The sequence below is a fragment of the Lithobates pipiens genome, unplaced genomic scaffold, assembly GCF_037356315.1.
Source record: "Lithobates pipiens isolate NorthernLeopardFrog02 unplaced genomic scaffold, aLitPip1_a1.2 Scaffold_13, whole genome shotgun sequence".
Lineage (NCBI taxonomy): Eukaryota > Metazoa > Chordata > Amphibia > Anura > Ranidae > Lithobates > Lithobates pipiens.
In genome coordinates this window covers 249,311,894-249,334,225 of record NW_027507718.1, presented here as the reverse complement: position 1 = coordinate 249,334,225, position 22,332 = coordinate 249,311,894, and the positions used below count along the sequence as shown (strand labels likewise).

Here is a 22,332-nt window from a genome sequence, read left to right as displayed (position 1 = left end):
AGGTCTAGCTTTTTTGTGCAATGTTTTAGAGTGAACGGTCCTGCAGCTGTGAAGAAGGGCCCTATCCTATAGAGGCCTTTATCAACCCACCATTTAAAGGCTAGGACATTTCTGCCCGGGGGGAAGTTTGGGTTATTAAATATGTGGGTCAAGGGTTTGTATGTAGTGAGGCTGAAGAGCGTAAGGAGTCCCATAGGGCAAAGGAGTGGGACAGGGTTGGGGCGAGAATCGGAGGTCTATGTTTCTGAAAGGCCCACAATAAGAAATCCAGAGTGAAGTTGGGGACTGCATGTTTTTCTATTTGGACCCAGTCGGGCTTCTCAAATTTGGAATAAACAATTGACAGTTGGGCTAGCCTAGCCGCTTGATAATATTTATAGAGATGGGGGAGTCCCAAGCTCCCTTTTTTCCTGTGCGCTTATAGGATTCCCTGGGATAATCTGTACCCTGCCTTATCCCATATGAAATTCAAGATCTTGCTTGGTTTTGATATGGTCTTTCCGAATGGGAATGGGAAGGGATCGAAAGAGATACAATAGTCTTGGGAGTAATGTAATTTTAATGTCGTTTATCCTTCCTAGCCAGGAAATGTTATGTTGTGCCCAGTTGTGTAAATCTGTTTCTAGTTTACGGTACATGGGAGGATAGTTGTGACTGTACAGGTTTTTGACTTTAGCTGTGAGGTTAATACCTAAGTATCTGATGGAGGATTCACTCCATTTAAACTGAAAGGACTGTTTCAGGAGATCAACTGTAGGGGTGTCTAGGGAGACATTGAGGGCTTGTGATTTTGAATAATTTACTTCAAGGCCTGACATCCTAGTGAAGGTATCTAGTATAGAGCATAGATTGGGTAGAGTGGTTATGGGAGAGGTGAGAAAGAGCATAACGTTGTCCGCAAAAAGGTTGCACCTATGAGTTTGGGGACCACAGGAAATACCTTTAATATCCTGGTTTTGACGTATCGATATGGCGAGCGTCTCTATCGCCATTGCAAAGATTAGTGGCGATAGTGGGCATCCCTGTCTGGTCCCCTGTCTTATCAGTATGGGTTTAGAGTAAGGGATTGGAGTAAAGAGCTGTATTATGCCCATAAAACATTGGCAAAAGCCCCATCGTTTTAATATTGCGAAGATATAGGGCCAGGAAACCGAATCAAAGACCTTTTGTAGGTCTAGTGAAAGGAGCATTCCCGATTGTTTGGGACCACCATCCCAGTTAGTTTGGAGAATAGACATTACATCAATTGTCCTTCGTATCTGATCTGGGCCTTGCCTGCCCAGGATGAAACCCACTTGATCCTTGTGGATGTATGTATTAATGAAAAGAGCAATGCGGTTAGAAAGAATTTTGGGCAGAATTTTGACATCACAGTTAATTAATGAGATGGGGCGGTAATTCCCGACTTCTTCCGGGTTTTTGTCTGGTTTTGGAATGACTGCGATAAATGCGGCGTTAATTTGAGGATCAAGTGGGTTACCTTTCGTTATAAAGTCAAAGAATTTGGACAAGTATGTGGCAAAGAGGTTGGCATACGTTTTGTAATAAGGATTCCATAAGCCAATCCGGCCCGGGGCAGATCTGGTCTTCAGGGTTTTTATCGCTTCTAAGACTCCCATCCGTGAAAGGGGCTTCTAGACTGTTTTTGTGTTCTGTGGAGAGCTTTGGGATAGGAAGATTGTCTAGAAAAGCGCTTATGGTGGAGTCAGTCGAGGGGGGAACTCGGCGAGTACAGTTTGTTGTAGAACTCATAGAATGAGTCCAAGATCTTGGAGGGATTTGCCGTGGTGCCTTGGCCTGGAATTTTTATTTTCGGCATTGTGTGCGTCTTGAGTCTCCCCTTTTTTTCTTTATTATTGAGAGTCAACTCATAGAGTGTTTGCTGCTCCCATTAGAATAGATCTTTGCCTTCTTACCATCTTTTGGCCATAGAGCGCGGGAGCCTTTTATATATACATGGGGTGTCAATTTGGTTGCCAGCATGGAGCTCATCTTGTCAAACCAGAGACCAGCGGATTTGTTTCTCCACCTTAGCTGTCAGGGCTAGATTGAGTTACAGCCTGGCCTTGTCGAGTTGTGGGATCATGGAGGGAGAGGGATTTAGTTTGTGAAGTGCCCTAAGTTTAATATACTCAGTTTCTAACCTCTTGATATCTGCTTCCCTTTCCCTCTTGATGGTGGAAGCCATTCTAATGACTTCCCCTCTAATGAAGGCCTTATGAGCTGCCCACAACGTTTCAGCTGAGATATCCTCCTGATCATTGAATCTGAAATATTCTTTAAGGGATTTTTCCAACATTGATACTCGGATAGGGTCAGAGAGAATGGACTCGTTGAGACTCCACTGTCTCTGCTCCGGTCTGTTATAGTGGGAATGGAGTTTTATAACTACCATGGAATGATCAGACAGGATAGAATCAGCGATGTGGGATTTCAGAATGAGTGGGATTGATTGGGAACAAACTGGGAGATAATCAATCCTAGCATAAGTGTTGTGTGGGTGAGAGAAGTGGGTATAGTCTCTTTTATTGGGGTTCAGCTCCCTCTAGACGTCTGCCAACCCCTGGGCATGTATCAGTTTAGCTATTTTGAGGCTTTCGTTGGAAGGACCTGTAAGTTGCGCTTTCAGAGGTCTAGATTTGTCTAGCCCTTGATCAAAGGCCACGTAAAACCCATAGAGCTCATAGAGCCCCAAAAACATTAATACCCAGGACCTCCAAGGGAAAAAAAAGGGGGACCCCCCAAGGGTAAGGAGGGGGGAGGGGGGGCAGGTCCACTGTCCTCTGGGGGGGGGGCAAATAGGATTACATCAAAGTCTGGTTTCTCCCTCAATTGAAGGGAGGTATAGGAACAGCCATTCCCATATGTAGGGAAGCATCCTGGCTCTTAGGCCAAAAAAGTCACAAACGGTCCAAGAGCAGGGTCTTTGGCGATAGCCAGTTTTAGGTGTCAGATGAGACCCCAGTTCAAGTAGGGCCATTGTGAGATGATCTCCTGGACTTGGTCTTGCTCCACAGGGGTTCGGAGAGCTCGTTAGGGGAGGACGTTTGTTGGAGCCCGAAAGGGAGTAAGGGGCCTCCATTTCCATTTCCTGTGAGATTATTTTCAGATTAAGGAGTAGCTTCTCACCCGAAGCAAAGGTGGAAAAGGAGTGTTGCTGGTCTTTGTGGGCGAACTTTACTGCAAATGGGAAGGCCCACTTGTACTTAATGTCCCTCTGGGCCATGGCCGTCAAAAGCAGTTTTAGGGCTCTTTTCCGTTTGATGGTGGAGGGGGAGAGGCAGCAAATTTTTGAAAGGGTTGACCTTGGCAGGTGACCTGGGGGAGAGCCTGGGCTTGTTTCATTACGGATTCTTTAACAGCATAGTAATGCGGCTTGGCAATGATGTCCCTAGGAGAGCTGTCCTTCCTGGGGGGGCCCAAGGCTCTGTGTACTCTGTCCAACTCAAGGTGAGCCGGTGAGATGGAATGAGCGACTTAATCAGGTCTTGTGTGGCAGCTGTGACATCAGTAATCGATTCTGGCAGAACTCTGATCCTGAAGTTCAATCTTCTAGACCTATTTTCCAAATCCTCTATGCGTGAAAACGCAGTGTCCAGCTGGTCTTACAGTGTTTGCATTAGGTCAGAATTCTGCTGAGAGACTGCTGTTGTCTGATCCAATTTGTCTTCTATGGTGTCCATCCTGGAGCCAATGTTCTGTAAATCCGCTTTAATTTCTCCCATAATGGTAGCAGCAGTAGCAGCCAGACCCCTTTCCAGGAGTGTTGAGAATTTGAGAAACAAATCTTCCACTGAGAACTGGGGGGTTTGGGTGGAGGGGCCATGAGAGCCAGAGGCGACCATATTAAGCAGAACAGCCAGGGATAAGGCCTGATCCCCAAAAGAGTGGCTGAGCAGGGACTCTGTGGAGGGAGGGGAGGGGGGAGCCTGGGCTTGTGTTCCAGAGCCATGGATCCCTGGGGTAAACTGGAGGAGAGCAGGGGCTATGACAGTCCTGTGTTCTGGGGTAGTTTCCAGATGAGGATGAGAGGGCTGAGGGGCTGCAGCAGCCAAAGTGGCCATCTTGGTGCCCCACGGGTTGTGAGGCGGCAGAGAATTCCCACTGTAAGCTCCTTCCGACATCAAGTTTAGACATACAGGGTGACTCTTTCTGGAGGGGGGTATGGGGTACTTCGTATTATGCCCTTCTGTTGCAGGTTGAGGGGGAGAAGAGCAGCTATCTTGGTACACCCTGTGTGAATGGCGGCGTCCGTGTGGGAGTCTGCGGCTGGCTTGTAAAGTGAAAGAAATGGCTGGGAGCGGTCACCGGGTGGCGGAGGTCCCGGTCAGCAGTCTGATGGCCCTGGCGCAAGGTTGGGTGGCGAGCTGTGGGCGCTATAGGGATGGCGTGGCGTGGAGCTCCCGGCTTAAGCAGCCATCTTGGGGCTCTCATGCATGCGCTCTTCCGTTAATTAATATTTTACCGGTTTGAATGCTAAAATAATTACCTATATACGGTAGCATACACTATATGGCCAAAAAATTATGTACACCGGACCATTGCACCTATATAAGGCTGATGGGCATCCCCATCCATAACCACGTGCATGAGCACATAGTTGGCCGCCCTTATCCATTTTTCTGGGAAGGTTTCTAACAAGATTTTGAAGTGTGTATGTGGGAATTTGTGCTCATTCAGCCAAAAGAACATTTATGAGGTCAGGTACTAATGTTCGGGGAGTAGACCAAGCTTGCAATCTCTGTTCCAGTTCATCACAAAGGTTTTCAGTTAGGGTGAGTTCAGGTCTCTGTGGAGTTTCCCAAAACTCATCAAGACATGTCTTAATGGAGTTGGGTTTCTGTGGTACCAACATGCTGGAACAGAATAGCCTTAAAACTGTTGCCACAAGGTTGGAAGTTGGTATGTTGCAACATTAACAGTAATGTTCACTGAAAACACCTAAATGGGTGTTTCCACATACTGGAAACAACTGGAGGGGTGTCCATATAGATAGATTTGATGATCAAGTGTCCACAAACTTTAGGCCATATAGTGTAAACACATGTGTTCATGTCAATTTACAGAGGAATAGGTGCAAGAATAATACAATAAAAGCATAAAAAATTGTGAACTTATTAGAACAGTTGACCATTTAAATATCTAGTTCTATAGGAATTAAAAAAAAATCTGGCTCTTCAAGGTTTAATGAATAGAGGTAACATAGTCGAATGTCATATAATTTCACTCTGCCATTACTATTTTCAAAGAGAAAATATATTCTGTGATTAAACTACAACTTTTTTTTGTTATTTGGTGAATTTTTAGAAAAGACAATGGGATGTGGAACATCCAGTACCCCTCCTCCACACTATCACTCCATTCGAAAATCTAAAAAAGGTAAGCTTATATTATACTGTAAGATTAAAATTGTGGGTTAATTTATTGCAGGGCCAATCCAAGATGTTATAGCTTAATATCTTTATGTTATGTTTCACTTTGAGTAGGTATTTACACAAATAGAAGTGATACATCAATTTAGGAATGGTTGAACCTCACTCTTTGGTTCTTTTTATGTTTGAGAAACCTTTTAAGAAAGAATGTAAATGGGTGTTTAGAAAAGACAACACTCACAAAATGGACTTTAATATTTCATTGACATTGGGTTACTTAAGCATACAACCACCCGTGGCTTATGTTGGGTTGCCCACATGCAGAAAGTGTGAGTTTGGAACATACACCCGCATGGATGTCAAATTAGGAGCAGCGATTGTGTCTGTGCAGCCACTATGTCACAAAAGATGCGAATGGAACTACCTGCACAAGAATATATAGGACACTTGTGCATCCCATACGAGCAGACACAGCCCTTGTACAAATGTATGCTTAAAGTAGAACTAAAGAGCAAAACCTTTTTGTTCTCATTTTGGTTAGAGCAAGGGAGGGTTATAACCCCTGTCAGATTTTTTTTCTCCATCTGAGTCCCATTGGGAAGGTTTACTTTCACTTCCTGTCCCATAGCCAAACAGCGAGAGGCAATCCCTGAAAATTAAGGGAATTTCTTGGGGAACCCCAAGTTTTAAAAACTAGTGTCCCCATGGGAAGTTTTTCCCTCTGTTACTTTTCTGGGGACAACCCATCATTTAGGATTTTCTTTTCACTTTCACTCAATAATAATGATAAACTTTAAGTACAGCTGTGTAAATGAGTCCTAAGAAGTTACGTAAACCTATAGTTTCTCAAAGCAAGAAGCCATAAAAACAATATACTACACTTTTGAATACTGGTATCTTTGGCTAGGTATGGCCTTTCTAAGTTAGCTTTTAGTGAATATAAACAACAACTACTGACTAGTGGTTGGAACAGAGGCATTCATATATAATACAAAGAAGAGCAAAGCGTCACTTCAAAGTTTTTGGAACCTAGCTGTTGCTTTTTGCAGTATATTGTTAAATTAAGTCAAACTTCTGTTCTTATAGCTTAATGAGAAAATGCAATGCAAAAGAAAAAGTCAACGTGATAATTTCTAATACTATTTGTCAAAATTGTCATAAATCTATCCAGAACACCAACATTTTTAGAATGCGCTGATCAGAATAGCCATTGTATCCTGTAGACAAGCCATCATTCCATAATTCATTAGTTTGCATTTTATATAGATAAAAAAATATTTCTTAAAATAATTAATATATGTAATATTTGAAAGGGCTATATGAATCAAAACTACAAATAGAACGTATAATACCCATTATCATGAAGGTATTTCATGACTATTTGTGATTGTAGAATAGAAATGCTTTAGTATAGGATGTAAGTGATATTTTTATGGTACTACTAGGTACATGTAAAAGGGTCTCTGTATGAAAACACATTTTAGGCCTCCCTTTATCCTACTGACCAGGCACAAACCCGTATTTACTAGATAGATAGGTTTATAGTACGTCATTCACAAACCCATAGAGGCAACAACATTTTCTATATGAATATGGATTAACAAAAGCTATTTTGGTCTCAGACTGTGCAAAAGCTTTAATTTCTGTGTGACATGTAGAGTTTTTGCATACTCCCAGGATAAAGGTAATATTATTCATGTGGTGTTTTTCCAGGTTGTATGGTACAATTGTTTTTACTTTGCCTTTGGCCCACTTACATGTTAGAGAGATGATTTTTAAACCTTGTCTCAAAGACAAAATGTAATATGTGCAGCTCTTTCGTTATAATTTACATATATTACTCATTAAACCCATAACTATAGTTTTGTAAGAGGTTAAATATAATAGGAGCTGCTTGTGTGTAATTCACACATTTAAAGTCCATGCTCCAGCACTGTGAAGTTCCTCTAGAAATCTCTCCCTTTGCTGCGTCTCGCCTCTATATTACTGAATTCAGTTTGAGTGGCACATAACTCTGGTGTGAGAGAAATTCAGCAGGGGAAGTTCTGAATTAGACAGGAATAATTTGAATTAAAGTAAAAAAAAAAAAAATCTATTGTGTGACTTTATATGTAACTTTTCTTTTCTGCCTTTCCACAGCTCAATCCATCAATCAAGGTATGGATATTTGTTAATGACTATAAGCATGTTTTTAAAGGGCAATGTCCATACATACACTGTAGCTCACACAGTGATTATTTCTACTTTAGTCCAAGTCAAGTGGGCTATTGCATCGCATAGTAGCCCATTATGTGTCACTTACCTGACACAGGAGCCAGCGAAGTCACCGCTGTCCCCTGTAGTCCGGAGCCTCTACCTTCTCGGTGGGTCTCGCTGCTCCGCCGCTGTCATTCGCCGAAGCCGCGATGATGTCACTCCCGCGCATGGGAGCCGCCACTCGCGGCATATCGCCGTTGACAGCGGCGCGCTCAGTACGCCTGTGCGCCGTTGTCTACGGCGCATGCCCCGTAGACAGCGGTGCCTGTGTTTTAGTAAATATAATATAATATACCGTGTAGGTTTAGGAGAAATTTCTTGGACCTACAAGTAAGCCTTAATCTAGGCTTACCTGTAGGTCAAAGTGGTTTGTAAGGGTTTACAACCACTTTTTTTTTTTTTTTTATAAATTCTTTTTATTCGTTTTAAAAGAAAAAGTACAGAACATAGCCTTCGGGCATTCCCCGGCTCAAACAATACAACACAACAGGTAAGGCAGAACACCTAAAAAACTATCAGCCTAACCCAAAGAACATACAACAACCAAACCCCATAGCTTGCTGCTAAAATTGACAGGAGCAATGTAAGTCCCAGTAATTAACACTAAGTGTAGTGATGCACTATAGGCAGTCTACCAACAGAGATCTACACGTGGGCGTCAACCGGATACTCAGGCATCCCAAACGCTACCCTAGAGAGAGCTTACCAGAGGAGTTGTCTACTGGATAGATTAGGTTGATAACCCAACAGGGCTGTCCCGCTCCCCAATTGTTGTCTCAGACTCCAACCAGATATTCCAAACCTTCTGAAACTTCTGCGGGCAACCCTGGATGGAATATGCTTCTTTGTACAGTGGTATTGCAAGGTTAACTAATGATTTCCATGCACTCAGGGTGAGGGTCGCTGTAGGGGCCCTCCACCGAAGCACAACAAGTTTCCTCGCATAGAAGAGTAGCAGCCCCAGCAATGTGCGGACTGCCCGCGAGGGAACCAAAGCATCCACCAACCCAAGCAGACACATCTCCGCCGTCTGAGGTATAGGGATCGTTGTCAGCTCAGTAATAAAAGAGAGTATGCTTGACCAATAACATTGTACCACGGGGCAAGCCCAAATCATATGAGTTTACAACCACTTTAATGCTGCAGATTCTGTTGTAGGAGCAATGTCATTGTTTGCAGTTTCTGTTTTTTTGCTGATGTTCATCCACAAGCAATCATTAACAAGTAAGCTCATCATCTGGGCAAGCATCATGGCATCAGGGACCAGTGTTGTGGAGGAAAATTTTTGCCAAGGACCGTGGGGTCTTTTGGCTGTTTGGGGGCCATGGCCTTGGGTGATTTTTTGGGGCAATGTCAGGTGTTAGCGCTTCAATCATCACCACACCATGGCTGATATGGTGCCAGGATGATTGAAGCGCATTATTTCTATTATTACATTGTAAAATAAAATAGCTCAACTCACCATATTGCAGAATCAGTGGGAGCCCTGAGTGTGTCACTTCCTGCAGTCATCTGCCACCATGCCACCAAATGCATCGTCCATTGCCTGGCTCTGAGGAAAAGGGTTCTCCCCAGAAACGCGTCAGCCATTTACGTTGGGGTATTCATCAATCAATTTATCTGACATCAGATCTGGATGTGTCAATGTTCGGTGCGATGGATCCAATTGTATTGATTATGCCTTTTATCAATACTCATTTGTGAGTAGCCATTTTGCTATGTGTTCTGTTTTCAATAAAGCCCTGTGTATGGTAATACACTAGGTCAGTGCACCTTCCTTTTTGTTTTGTTTTTCTCCAGTATTTGAATACCCAATATTCTAAGGAGGGCTGCAAGACCTTTTTGACACTACCATCTTAAACTGTCGGTATCACACGTTGAAGACGAAGACACCAGAGCGCAGGAGAAGTTGTCTCTTTACCAAACGCAACGTGCCATTTGCCACCATCACCTGCCACCAGATGCAGCTGTCATTTGCCACTGTCTCCCTCCACCAGATGCAGCTGTCATTTGCCACTGTCTCCCTCCACCAGATGCGGCTTATCATTTGCCACTGTTGCCTGCCACCAGATTCAGCATGTTACTTGCCACTATCGCCTGCCACCAGATGCAGCTTGCCACTTGGCACCATCGCCTGCCACCAGATGCAGCATGTCACTTGCCACCCCTCGCCTGCCACCAGATGCAGCGTGTTACTTTCCACCCCTCGCCTGCCGCCAGATGCAGTGTGTCACTTGCCACCTGTCACCTGCCGCCAGATACAGCATGTCACTTGGCACCTGTCACCAGCCACCAGATGCAGCATGTCACTTGCCCCCGGTCGGCTGCCACCAGATGCAGCTTGTCTCTTGCCGCTGTCACCTGCAACCAGATGCAGCATGTCACTTGCCACCGTTGCCTGCCACCAGATGTAGAGTGTTACTTGCCACCATCGCCTGCCACCAGATGTAGAGTGTTACTTGCCACCATCGCCTGCCACCAGATGCAGCTTGTCACTTTCCACCTGTCGCCTGCCACCAGATGCAGCTTGTCACTTTCCACCCATCGCCTGCCACCAGATGCAGCTTGTCACTTGCCATGATCACCTGCCACCAAATGCAGCATGTCATCATTTGCCACCTATCGGCTGCCATCAGATGCAGCTTGTCACTTGCCACTGTTGTCTGCCACCTGATGCAGCATGTCACTTGCCACCATTGCCTGTCACCAATTGCAGCTTGTCCCTTGCCACTGTCGCCTGCCACCAGATGCAGAGTGTCACTTGCCGCCATCACCTGCCACCAGATGCAGATTTTCACTTTCCACCCATCGTCTGCCACCAGATGCAGTTTGTCACTTGCCACCCATCACCTGCCACCAGATGCAGCATGTCACTTGCCACCTGTCACCAGCCACCAGAATGTCTCTGTAACCTGTAACCAAAAATATGCATTTAAGGCCAATTTGTAAGGTTTTTTTTTTCTGCAGTGGAAGAACTTACTCACAACCTCTTCTTGCAGCCTCTCCCCATCCTGTAGGGACAGAGTTGCTACTGTGTTCCGTCCTCTCCTAGAGTGAGAGGGTGAAACAGCAGTGATGCGGGCAGGGGTGGTGAGAGATGTCATGTCTCTGCTTTGCTCGCCGTACCTCGATCAGTGCAGCAGTTATAGTGTGTAAATGTAGATAAATAAAGTACTTTCTTCTAAACAGAGCTAGTCTCAAAACTTTATGATACCACCTTGTATGTAACTCGCATATTTTAAAAATAAATTAATTATTTTGCAAACATTGAGATATTCAAATCATTCCATTGGCTCTATGCTGACATGTCATCTACAATTGTAACTTTATAGCACTGATATTAAATATGTACAAATAAGGATTCCTGCGCTTATCCCTCTACCCCTCACAACAAACCAATTAATGCAAACGGATTCACAAAAAGTCAGAACACCAGACTAAATAGGTAATAATTAAGAAATAGGCGCGCTAATCTGATACCAAACAAATAATAATGGTGATAATCAAAAAAACAATGATTGATAACGTAACCACACATGACTAAACTGGTAATCATTATGACATATATGTGAATAAAAATTTATATTGAATACAAACACTCTGTGAAAAAGAGTAATAATCTTTCAAGAAAAATGTGTCCATACATAAGTCCAAAAAAACTCTTATGAAAAAGTTATTAATAGCAACACCCAATTCTGTGATAGGAAAAACTGTGATGAAATATCAGTATTCCTAACGCAATCCAGGTAAACATGGTGTTCAGATAGATCCCATCACCACAAACACTCGCCTCTTACCAGAAATAGTGGATCTCAGGTAACAAAGATCACTTGCGCTTGTTTAAATTTCAATGGACTCAGCGATCAGGCTGGAAGAGAGATCTGATTCATGGGTGGTGATGGTAGTTACTCCAAGATACCCCAAGGTAACCAATGATTGGGAATACGGTAGCAATACTCCCAATGTGTGCAGAGAGAAGAGGAAAGCCTCATAGTGTAATATTTTTAAAACATTTACTAAAAAATGTAGTAAACACTTACAAATAAGCAGTCAAAAGGTCAGCATAAAACAAATATGGTGGTGGTCAGAGCCAGCCTGTGTGGGATGATGTCACAGATAGTGGCTCCGCCTGATGCGTTTCCACGTAACAGGCTTCAACTGGGAAAGGAGACTAATCTGGGATATCAGCCATCCATATTTAAATACAAATAGATGCGGGTGGCCCCAGAAGTCACAGATATCTATATTTCCATATCCATGTCACCACTGACTCGTAATATGCCGTGAAGCAATATATCTAATCAATACTAAACAAAAAATCAAAAAGATCATTACTGATCATACATATCTTAAAAGGATCAAATAAAAGTACATAAAAACAAAAAATAAGAACATTTTAATTAATTGGACATACATTACACATTAAATGAATCAATGATACAAACACAGTACATAAAAATCTAAAAAACTTCAAAACATCCCCTCCGAAACCTGGGAGAATGGACAAAAAAGAGGAAAAACCTCCACTTAAGTACCAATTTACCTTATTTCTGAATAAAGTAGAATTCAAATTAACTTGTAAAGTGCCGGGTATCATGCAGCAAGCAATTGAACCAACTCATATCTCTCATTGGATACTAAACAGAAGATTAAATGTTATCAATGTAACAGTTACTTTCCCATTCTATGTTGAGCCCCAGCAGTCTATAAGTTTGTAAATAATAGATCCACTGGGTTTCACAATCGTTAGGCCGCGTACACACGGGCGGATTGTCTGCCCAACTAAGTTCGTCAGACAATCCGACAGACAGTCCGTTCAACTTTTGAATGAACCGACTTGACCACACACGATGAACAGACAGTCCGCTGAAAACTTGCGCGATGACGTGTACAGCACGTATGACGGGACTAGAAAAACGACGTCCAATACACTGCAATGCAACCTTCGGCCGTGTAAATCCTTTCTGAGCATGCGCCATACTTAGTCCGTCCAACTTGCCTACACACGAGCGGACTGTCCGCTGAAACCAAGTTTGGACGGACAAAATTACGGAAATTCCGAAAGACTAAATCCGTCAGACTGTCCGCTGAAAAAGTCCGCTGAAGCCCACACACGAGCGGATTGTCCGCTGAAACACGGTTCAGCGGACTAAGTTGGGCAGACAATCCGCCCGTGTGTACGCGGCCTTATAGATTTTTTAAGGTTATTTCCCCTCCAATTTTCAATGCTTACAACCTGCAAAAGGGAAGGGTTCCTATTGTGGCATTGATGAAAATGCTTAGACACACTGTGTCCTATAAACCCTCTTTTAATATTTGTAAGATGTTTACCTATCCTCACATTGAGTGCCTGTGTAGTTCTACTGACATATTGGAAGCCGCAATGGCACCTCAAAGACCCTAACATAACCTGAACTGTCCAAAATGAACTGTTTATAAGATGGAGTCAACCTGTTGTCCTTATCCAGAAAATATTCAGCCGCTTGGAACTCTGATGGAGTATGATGGTGTACAGCGATGAAACATCGACTGTCACTAATAATACATCATCTCCAATAGTCAATTCCGAGGTTTATTTTTTTATTTGCATAGTATCACTTAAAAAGGCTGGAGTATTGTAAACCAAGGGCTGTAAGAACACATCAATATATTTACCAATTTGCGAGGTGACAGAGTTAATCCCACTAACAATAGGTCTCCCAGATGGATTATACCCCACTGATAGCAGTGTAGCACTGATTTTGCTTCTAAGGTAGATATAAATATCCAACTTCCATCCTATGGTTTCAAGGCTGGTGGCTTCCATAAGGAAACAAGGCACAAATATTTTTGATGTTGAGATATTTGGGAAACTACAGTTAGTGATGGACGAACTTCCGACGGGACGTTTCGCGAACGCGAAACGCGAACGGACACAAACGTTCGCGAAAACGACCGTTCGCCGCGGGCTCCATTGACTTCAATGGGAGGCGAATTTCGCAAACCTTTAGGTCGAATTTGCGGCCACGGGGTAATTATTAGGGGGTAGCACGTAGTCCCACCACCTGGACAATAGCATAATACATGTATGAGGTGAATTTGGGATCGATAACTACAAGCATTTTTTTTTTATTTGGGAAATTGTTCTGACAATTCAGGACTATGGAGCTAATGAAGGCAATGGAGGAGAGGGAAGGTCAGGGACCAGGGTAGGCAAACAAGAGGGTGCAGGAGATACAGAGCACTGACAGCAGCACCGTAATACAGAGCACTGACATCAGCACCGTGACATACAGCGCTGACAGCAGCTCCGTGACATACAGCGCTGACAGCAGCTCCGTGACATACAGCGCTGACAGCAGCTCCGTGACATACAGCGCTGACAGCAGCTCCGTGACATACAGCGCTGACAGCAGCTCCGTGACATACAGCGCTGACAGCAGCACCGTGACATACAGCGCTGACAGCAGCTCCGTGACATACAGCGCTGACAGCAGCTCCGTGACATACAGCGCTGACAGCAGCTCCGTGACATACAGCACTGACAGCAGCTCCGTGACATACAGCGCTGACAGCAGCTCCGTGACATACAGCGCTGACAGCAGCACCGTGACATACAGCGCTGACAGCAGCTCCGTGACATACAGCGCTGACAGCAGCTCCGTGACATACAGCGCTGACAGCAGCTCCGTGACATACAGCGCTGACAGCAGCTCCGTGACATACAGCGCTGACAGCAGCTCCGTGACATACAGCGCTGACAGCAGCTCCGTGACATACAGCGCTGACAGCAGCTCCGTGACATACAGCGCTGACAGCAGCTCCGTGACATACAGCGCTGACAGCAGCTCCGTGACATACAGCGCTGACAGCAGCTCCGTGACATACAGCGCTGACAGCAGCACCGTAAGCAGCCCCAGGAGGAAGTCAGCACAGCACAGGGATGGTGTGATCCCCTCATAATAAGAACCCCCAGGAGGAAGTCAGCACAGCACAGGGATGGTGGGAGCCCCTCATAATAAGAACACCCAGGAGGAAGTCAGCACAGCACAGGGATGGTGGGAACCCCTCATAATAAGCAGCCCCAGTAGAAATATGACACCGCTCAACCTCTTCAAAGAGGAGGGTAGGGGCATATAGTACGGTGTGCTTTTTTGGGTCAGGGAAGTGAGCCAAATGAATTAAGAAGGTCTGTGTGCTTGATTCCAAAAATTGTTTATAGACATATACATGGTCTACTGATCACATGTGTTGAATTCCTCCGAGATCCATGCCTCATTCATTTTTAGAAATGTGAGGTAGTTAACACTGTGGTGAGCTAGGCGAGTACGCTTATCGGTCACAATCCCCCCTGCTGCGCTGAACGTCCTTTCGGACAGGACACTGGATGAGGGGCAAGCCAACAGTTCGATTGCAAATTGGGCAAGCTCTGGCCAGAGGTCAAGCCTGCCCACCCAGTAGTCTAGGGGTTCATCACTCCTCAGAGCGTCCACATCGGCCGTTAACCCAATGTAGTCGGACACCTGACGGTCTAGGCGTTCCCTGATGCTGGATCCGGATGACACCTGTCGATGGGTCGGCTGAAAGAATGACCTCATATCCGAAGTCACCAACACATCTTCAAACCGGCCTCTTCTTGCAGGCGCTGTTGGATTGGTACCCGCAAATCCTTCTCTGGGAGTGGGAATTGCTCCTCTGCCAGCGCACGCAAAAGCAGAATGCAGCATTTCTCGAAGCAAGGCCTGGAAGTGCTGCATTCTGACAGCCCTCTGCGACGGCGGTAACATTTCCGCCATTTTGTGTTTGTACCGGGGGTCTAAGTACGTTGCCACCCAGTACTGGTCCTTGACCCTCATGCTTTTTATACGGGGGTCCCTATTAAAACACTGGAGCATGAAGGCCCCCATTTGCACTAAAGTGGAAGCGGTGTGGTGGCCTGGCTCCTGCTCATCATCCAGGATAATGTCGTCCTCTTCATTCTCCTCTCCCCATCCTCGCACAACAGGGATCCCAGAAAGGTTTAAAGCATGCTCTTCTTGCTCCTGCTCATCCGCCCCGGCACCATCCTCCTCTGACTCCTCATCAGACTCCTGTTGTTGACTTGTCTCAGATAGAGTAGCCCCCCCTGGGAATTCATCCAGCATTGCGACTTCCTCATCTTCCCGCTCCTGCTCCTCCACAGCCTGATCAATGACACGACGCAATGCACGCTCCAGAAAGAAGGCATAAGGTACCATGTCACTGATGGCGCCATGGCTGCGACTGACCAGTTTGGTGATCTCCTCAAATGGCCGCAGAAGTCTGCATGTGTCGCGCATGAGCAGCCACTGGCGCGGTGAAAAAAAACCCAGCTCCCCAGAACCGTTTCTTTCGCAGAGTTCATACAGGTAGACGTTAACTGCACGTTTCTGCTGGAGCAGCCTATCAAGCATATAGAAGGTTGAGTTCCATCGCGTCGGGCAATCGCAAATAAGACGTCTGACCGGCAGATGGTGTCGCCGCTGAATGTCAGCAAGGCGAGCCATGGCCGTGTAAGATCTTCTGAAATGGGCCGAGATTTTCCTTGCCTGCCGCAAGATGTCCTGGACCCCAGGGTATTTGACAAGGAATCGCTGCACGACCAAGTTTAAGACGTGTGCCATGCACGGCACGTGCGTGATTTTGCCCTGTTTCAATGCGCTAAGCAGATTGGCACCGTTGTCACACACCACTTTACCAACTGTCAAATTGAGCGGTGTTAGCCACTCATCTGCCTGTGAACGCAAAGCTGAAAGGAGTGCCGGGCCAGTGTGGCTCTTTGCTTCCAGGCACAACAGACGCAGCACGGCATGGCAACGTCTCACCTGGCATGTGGAATAGGTTCTGGGGAGCTTGGGCGGTGCAGTGGAAGAGACGCTAGCAGCGGAAAAGGAGGAGGCAGCTGAGGAGGAGAGGGAGGAGGATGGAGTAGGAGGAGGAGAAGAAGAGTCAGGCCTGCATGCAATCCGTGGCGGTAAAACCAAATCTACACGGGTGCCACGGGTTACATGCTTGACGGCCGTCAGAAGGTTCACCCAGTGGGCAGTAAAACTGATATACCTTCCCTGCCCGTGTTTGCTAGACCACGTGTCTGTGGTCAGATGTATCTTGGCACCGACACTGTGTGCCAGAGATACATTCACTTGCCGCTGAACATGGCCATATAGCTCTGGGATGCCCTTCTCTGAGAAATACTTCCTTCCTGGGACCTTCCATTGTGGTGTTCCAATGGCCACAAATTTGCGAAAGGCCTCCGAGTCCACCAGTTTATATGGCAGTAGTTGGCGGGCTATGAGTTCTGACAAGCCAGCCGCCAACCGTTGGGCAAGAGGGTTATCCGGCGTCATCATTTTTTTACGCTCAAACATTAGGCCCACGGAAGCCTGCCTTTTTGCAGAAAAATGTGAGCTTGGCGTGATGGAAGGTGGAGTGGAGGACAATTGTGAGGAGAGAGGAGAAGGAGAAGTAGAAGACGAGGCTGGACGGTGAGAGCCTGCAGTGTGGCTTTGTGTGTTCCGTTGCTCCCACTGGGCTCGGTGATGGCTGCTCATGTGCCTTCTTAAGGCGGTCGTCCCTAGGTGAGTATTGGGCTTACCGCGACTAACGCGTTGACTGCAAAGATTGCAGATGGCAACGCTATTGTCAGCAGCGGACACGTTAAAAAAAGCCCACACTGCGGAGCCATGTGCCGGTGTCCTGGGAGCGCCAGATGTGACCGTACATGGTCGATGACTCGCTCCTGATACATTTGCAGTCTGCTTTGTCCCTGCTGTGCAATGTAAGTCATTGCTGCTTCTCCTCCCTATCTGCTGGTCCATATCTCCCTCTGAACTCCCCTCCTCTTCCTCTCTTGTGGGCACCCACGTGACATCACTAGACACGTCATCATCAACGTCACCTTCCCCACCGCTATAAGTAGAGTAGGCAGCAACACCGGGGACCAACCTCCTCCTTGGGCTGATCTGGGTACTGGCGTCAGACTGCTGAGTAGCGCTTGTTGCTACCTCCTCTTCCTGATCCAATACCAAGAGTGGCTGCGCATCAGAAATGTCCTCTTGATATGGATCGGAAAATAATTCCAGTGACTCAAGCGGAAGGTATGTGGTGGTGGTGGTGGTGGTGGTCGTGTTGTTGGTGGTAGTGTCTTTGGGGGTGCACATAGCAGAGAGTGAAGAAGAGGGTGCAGATCGAGAGGATGAGGAGGGTGCAGAAGAGTAAGGCTGAGCGAGCCACTCAACCAAGTCTGGTGCATCCTTTAAAGTAATTGAACGCACCTTCTGCAACTTCCCACTTTGGCTCAAGCCTGTTGCTCCTGCCCTACCCCTACCACCCCTGCGGAAGGGCCTGCCTCTTCCTCTGCATGTCATTTTTTAAATGACCCTGTGACAAAACTCTTAGTCCCTATACCGCTGAAGGACTGCTGCAGTATAGGTGAGCGGTCAGCAGTGGTGCACGTCAACCCTATCTATTGTGGACCTATAGCGGTCCTTACAGAACAGCAGACTGTACCGCACTCAAGCCTATGTACCGTAGCACCCTATACCAAGTTACCAGTCCTTATAAGAACTTTTGTGGACCAAGCAGGTTGTGTATTAGTGTTTAGCAGACTGTACGTCAGTCCCTATACCGCTGAAGGACTGCTGCAGTATAGGGCAGCGGTCAGCAGTGGTGCACGTCAACCCTATCTATTGTGGACCGATAGCGGTCCTTACAGAACAGCAGACTGTACCGCACTCAAGCCTATGTACCGTAGCACCCTATACCAAGTTACCAGTCCTTATAAGAACTTTTGTGGACCAAGCAGGTTGTGTGTTAGTGTTTAGCAGACTGTGCGTCAGTCCCTATACCGCTGAAGGACTGCTGCAGTATAGGGCAGCGGTCAGCAGTAGTGCACGGCAACCCTATGTATTGTGGACCGATAGCGGTCCTTACAGAACAGCAGACTGTAACGCACTCAGGCCTATGTACCGTAGCACCCTATACCAAGTTACCAGTCCTTATAAGAACTTTTGTGGACCAAGCAGGTTGTGTGTTAGTGATTAGCAGACTGTACGTCAGTCCCTATACCAATGAAGGACTGCTGCAGTATAGGGCAGCGGTCAGCAGTAGTGCACGGCAACCCTATGTATTGTGGACCGATAGCGGTCCTTACAGAACAGCAGACTGTAACGCACTCAGGCCTATGTACCGTAGCACCCTATACCAAGTTACCAGTCCTTATAAAAACTTTTGTGGACCAAGCAGGTTGTGTGTTAGTGTTTAGCAGACTGTGCGTCAGTCCCTATACCGCTGAAGGACTGCTGCAGTATAGGGCAGCGGTCAGCAGTGGTGCACGTCAACCCTATCTATTGTGGACCGATAGCGGTCCTTACAGAACAGCAGACTGTACCGCACTCAAGCCTATGTACCGTAGCACCCTATACCAAGTTACCAGTCCTTATAAGAACTTTTGTGGACCAAGCAGGTTGTGTATTAGTGTTTAGCAGACTGTACGTCAGTCCCTATACCGCTGAAGGACTGCTGCAGTATAGGGCAGCGGTCAGCAGTGGTGCACGTCAACCCTATCTATTGTGGACCGATAGCGGTCCTTACAGAACAGCAGACTGTACCGCACTCAAGCCTATGTACCGTAGCACCCTATGCCAAGTTACCAGTCCTTATAAGAACTTTTGTGGAACAAGCAGGTTGTGTGTTAGTGATTAGCAGACTGTACGTCAGTCCCTATACCAATGAAGGACTGCTGCAGTATAGGGCAGCGGTCAGCAGTAGTGCACGGCAACCCTATGTATTGTGGACCGATAGCGGTCCTTACAGAACAGCAGACTGTACTGCACTCAGGCCTATGTACCGTAGCACCCTATACCAAGTTACCAGTCCTTATAAGAACTTTTGTGGACCAAGCAGGTTGTGTGTTAGTGTTTAGCAGACTGTGCGTCAGTCCCTATACCGCTGAAGGACTGCTGCAGTATAGGGCAGCGGTCAGCAGTAGTGCACGGCAACCCTATGTATTGTGGACCGATAGCGGTCCTTACAGAACAGCAGACTGTAACGCACTCAGGCCTATGTACCGTAGCACCCTATACCAAGTTACCAGTCCTTATAAGAACTTTTGTGGACCAAGCAGGTTGTGTGTTAGTGATTAGCAGACTGTACGTCAGTCCCTATACCAATGAAGGACTGCTGCAGTATAGGGCAGCGGTCAGCAGTAGTGCACGGCAACCCTATGTATTGTGGACCGATAGCGGTCCTTACAGAACAGCAGACTGTAACGCACTCAGGCCTATGTACCGTAGCACCCTATACCAAGTTACCAGTCCTTATAAAAACTTTTGTGGACCAAGCAGGTTGTGTGTTAGTGTTTAGCAGACTGTGCGTCAGTCCCTATACCGCTGAAGGACTGCTGCAGTATAGGGCAGCGGTCAGCAGTGGTGCACGTCAACCCTATCTATTGTGGACCGATAGCGGTCCTTACAGAACAGCAGACTGTACCGCACTCAAGCCTATGTACCGTAGCACCCTATACCAAGTTACCAGTCCTTATAAGAACTTTTGTGGACCAAGCAGGTTGTGTATTAGTGTTTAGCAGACTGTACGTCAGTCCCTATACCGCTGAAGGACTGCTGCAGTATAGGGCAGCGGTCAGCAGTGGTGCACGTCAACCCTATCTATTGTGGACCGATAGCGGTCCTTACAGAACAGCAGACTGTACCGCACTCAAGCCTATGTACCGTAGCACCCTATACCAAGTTACCAGTCCTTATAAGAACTTTTGTGGAACAAGCAGGTTGTGTGTTAGTGATTAGCAGACTGTACGTCAGTCCCTATACCAATGAAGGACTGCTGCAGTATAGGGCAGCGGTCAGCAGTAGTGCACGGCAACCCTATGTATTGTGGACCGATAGCGGTCCTTACAGAACAGCAGACTGTAACGCACTCAGGCCTATGTACCGTAGCACCCTATACCAAGTTACCAGTCCTTATAAGAACTTTTGTGGACCAAGCAGGTTGTGTGTTAGTGATTAGCAGACTGTACGTCAGTCCCTATACCAATGAAGGACTGCTGCAGTATAGGGCAGCGGTCAGCAGTAGTGCACGGCAACCCTATGTATTGTGGACCGATAGCGGTCCTTACAGAACAGCAGACTGTACTGCACTCAGGCCTATGTACCGTAGCACCCTATACCAAGTTACCAGTCCTTATAAAAACTTTTGTGGACCAAGCAGGTTGTGTGTTAGTGTTTAGCAGACTGTGCGTCAGTCCCTATACCGCTGAAGGACTGCTGCAGTATAGGGCAGCGGTCAGCAGTAGTGCACGGCAACCCTATGTATTGTGGACCGATAGCGGTCCTTACAGAACAGCAGACTGTAACGCACTCAGGCCTATGTACCGTAGCACCCTATACCAAGTTACCAGTCCTTATAAGAACTTTTGTGGACCAAGCAGGTTGTGTGTTAGTGATTAGCAGACTGTACGTCAGTCCCTATACCAATGAAGGACTGCTGCAGTATAGGGCAGCGGTCAGCAGTAGTGCACGGCAACCCTATGTATTGTGGACCGATAGCGGTCCTTACAGAACAGCAGACTGTACCGCACCCAAGCCTATGTACCGTAGCACCCTAGACAGACCAAGTTACCAGTCCTGATAAAGAGCTTTGTGGAACAAGTGAGTTGTGAATGATTAGCAGACTGCAGCAGAAGGGCAGCAGTCAAGTATAATATTCTTTCTATATTTGGAAGAAAGAATATTATACGTGTACAAGCCTATTACCGTACCACTGATACCAGTCCTGAAAAGAACCTTTGTGGAACTAATAGTAACAGCAAGTCTTTAAAATTATCCTCACTGCCTGACACACTGCTTCCTGCCTGTCCCTATACAAATTGGCAAAAAAGAGTAGGCTGGAACGATTAGCTGGAACAGCTCTTTTGTGGACCTGATAGTAACAGCTAATGATGATGATGATGATGATGATGAAGAAAGACTAATCTGGCTGAGCTGTCCCTAAAATAGCAGCATACAGCGCTCTGTCCCTTTATCTAAACTGACAAAAGAAACTCAGGCTGCTGACCTAACACCTATACCAGTCCTGAAAAGAACTTTTGTGTACCAAATAGCTAGCGTTTTCTCTGTCCCTACTCCACACAGGATCCTTTCCCTACAGTGACAGAAGAAAGAATGTAAAATGGCCACCGGATCGGGTGTATTTATAGGTTAGGGGGAATGTCCAAGTGTCCATGAGCTGTCATGTCTCAATTGGTTGTCCTGTAACACATGATAAACGTGTCACGAAAGGTTAAAGTTCTTGTATACATTAAACACGTAAGTCCGCCGGGGCGAACGACGGAAAAAGGCGTTCGAACCCGCGGACGGCGAAAGTCGGAAATTCGCCGCGAAACGACCGCCGGGCGAACCGTTCGGCCATCACTAACTACAGTATCGTTTTGCACTATTTCTTTATTTGTTTTTACCTTCTTATTTAAGTCAGTGCTGCAACTTAAAACAGATCAGATTTTTATTTTTTTTGAAAGGTTTTCCATTTTGTCTGTGTTTTAAAGTTGATCTCCAGACAGATATAAAAGATAAAAATCATTGCAGCTCTATATTCATTAATACAAAATTAGCAAACGTAATTAGCAAAATCAACTTGATATCACCTTCTTTATTCCCTTGTACAATACAGCTCAGCTTTAGTTGATTGAATACCG

At 46.1% G+C, this 22,332-nt stretch overlaps 1 protein-coding gene across 1 annotated transcript in view; it reads left to right on the top strand.

The window, feature by feature from the left end:
- Positions 1 to 22,332, top strand: part of PPEF2 (protein phosphatase with EF-hand domain 2) — a 102,557-nt gene that overhangs the window by 2,573 nt on the left and 77,652 nt on the right. The window contains exons 2-3 of the mRNA XM_077476508.1: positions 5,308 to 5,379; positions 7,512 to 7,529. Coding sequence (XP_077332634.1) covers positions 5,316 to 5,379; positions 7,512 to 7,529 — 82 coding nt within the window. The 5' untranslated portion in view covers positions 5,308 to 5,315. The remainder of the gene's footprint in view (positions 1 to 5,307; positions 5,380 to 7,511; positions 7,530 to 22,332) is intronic.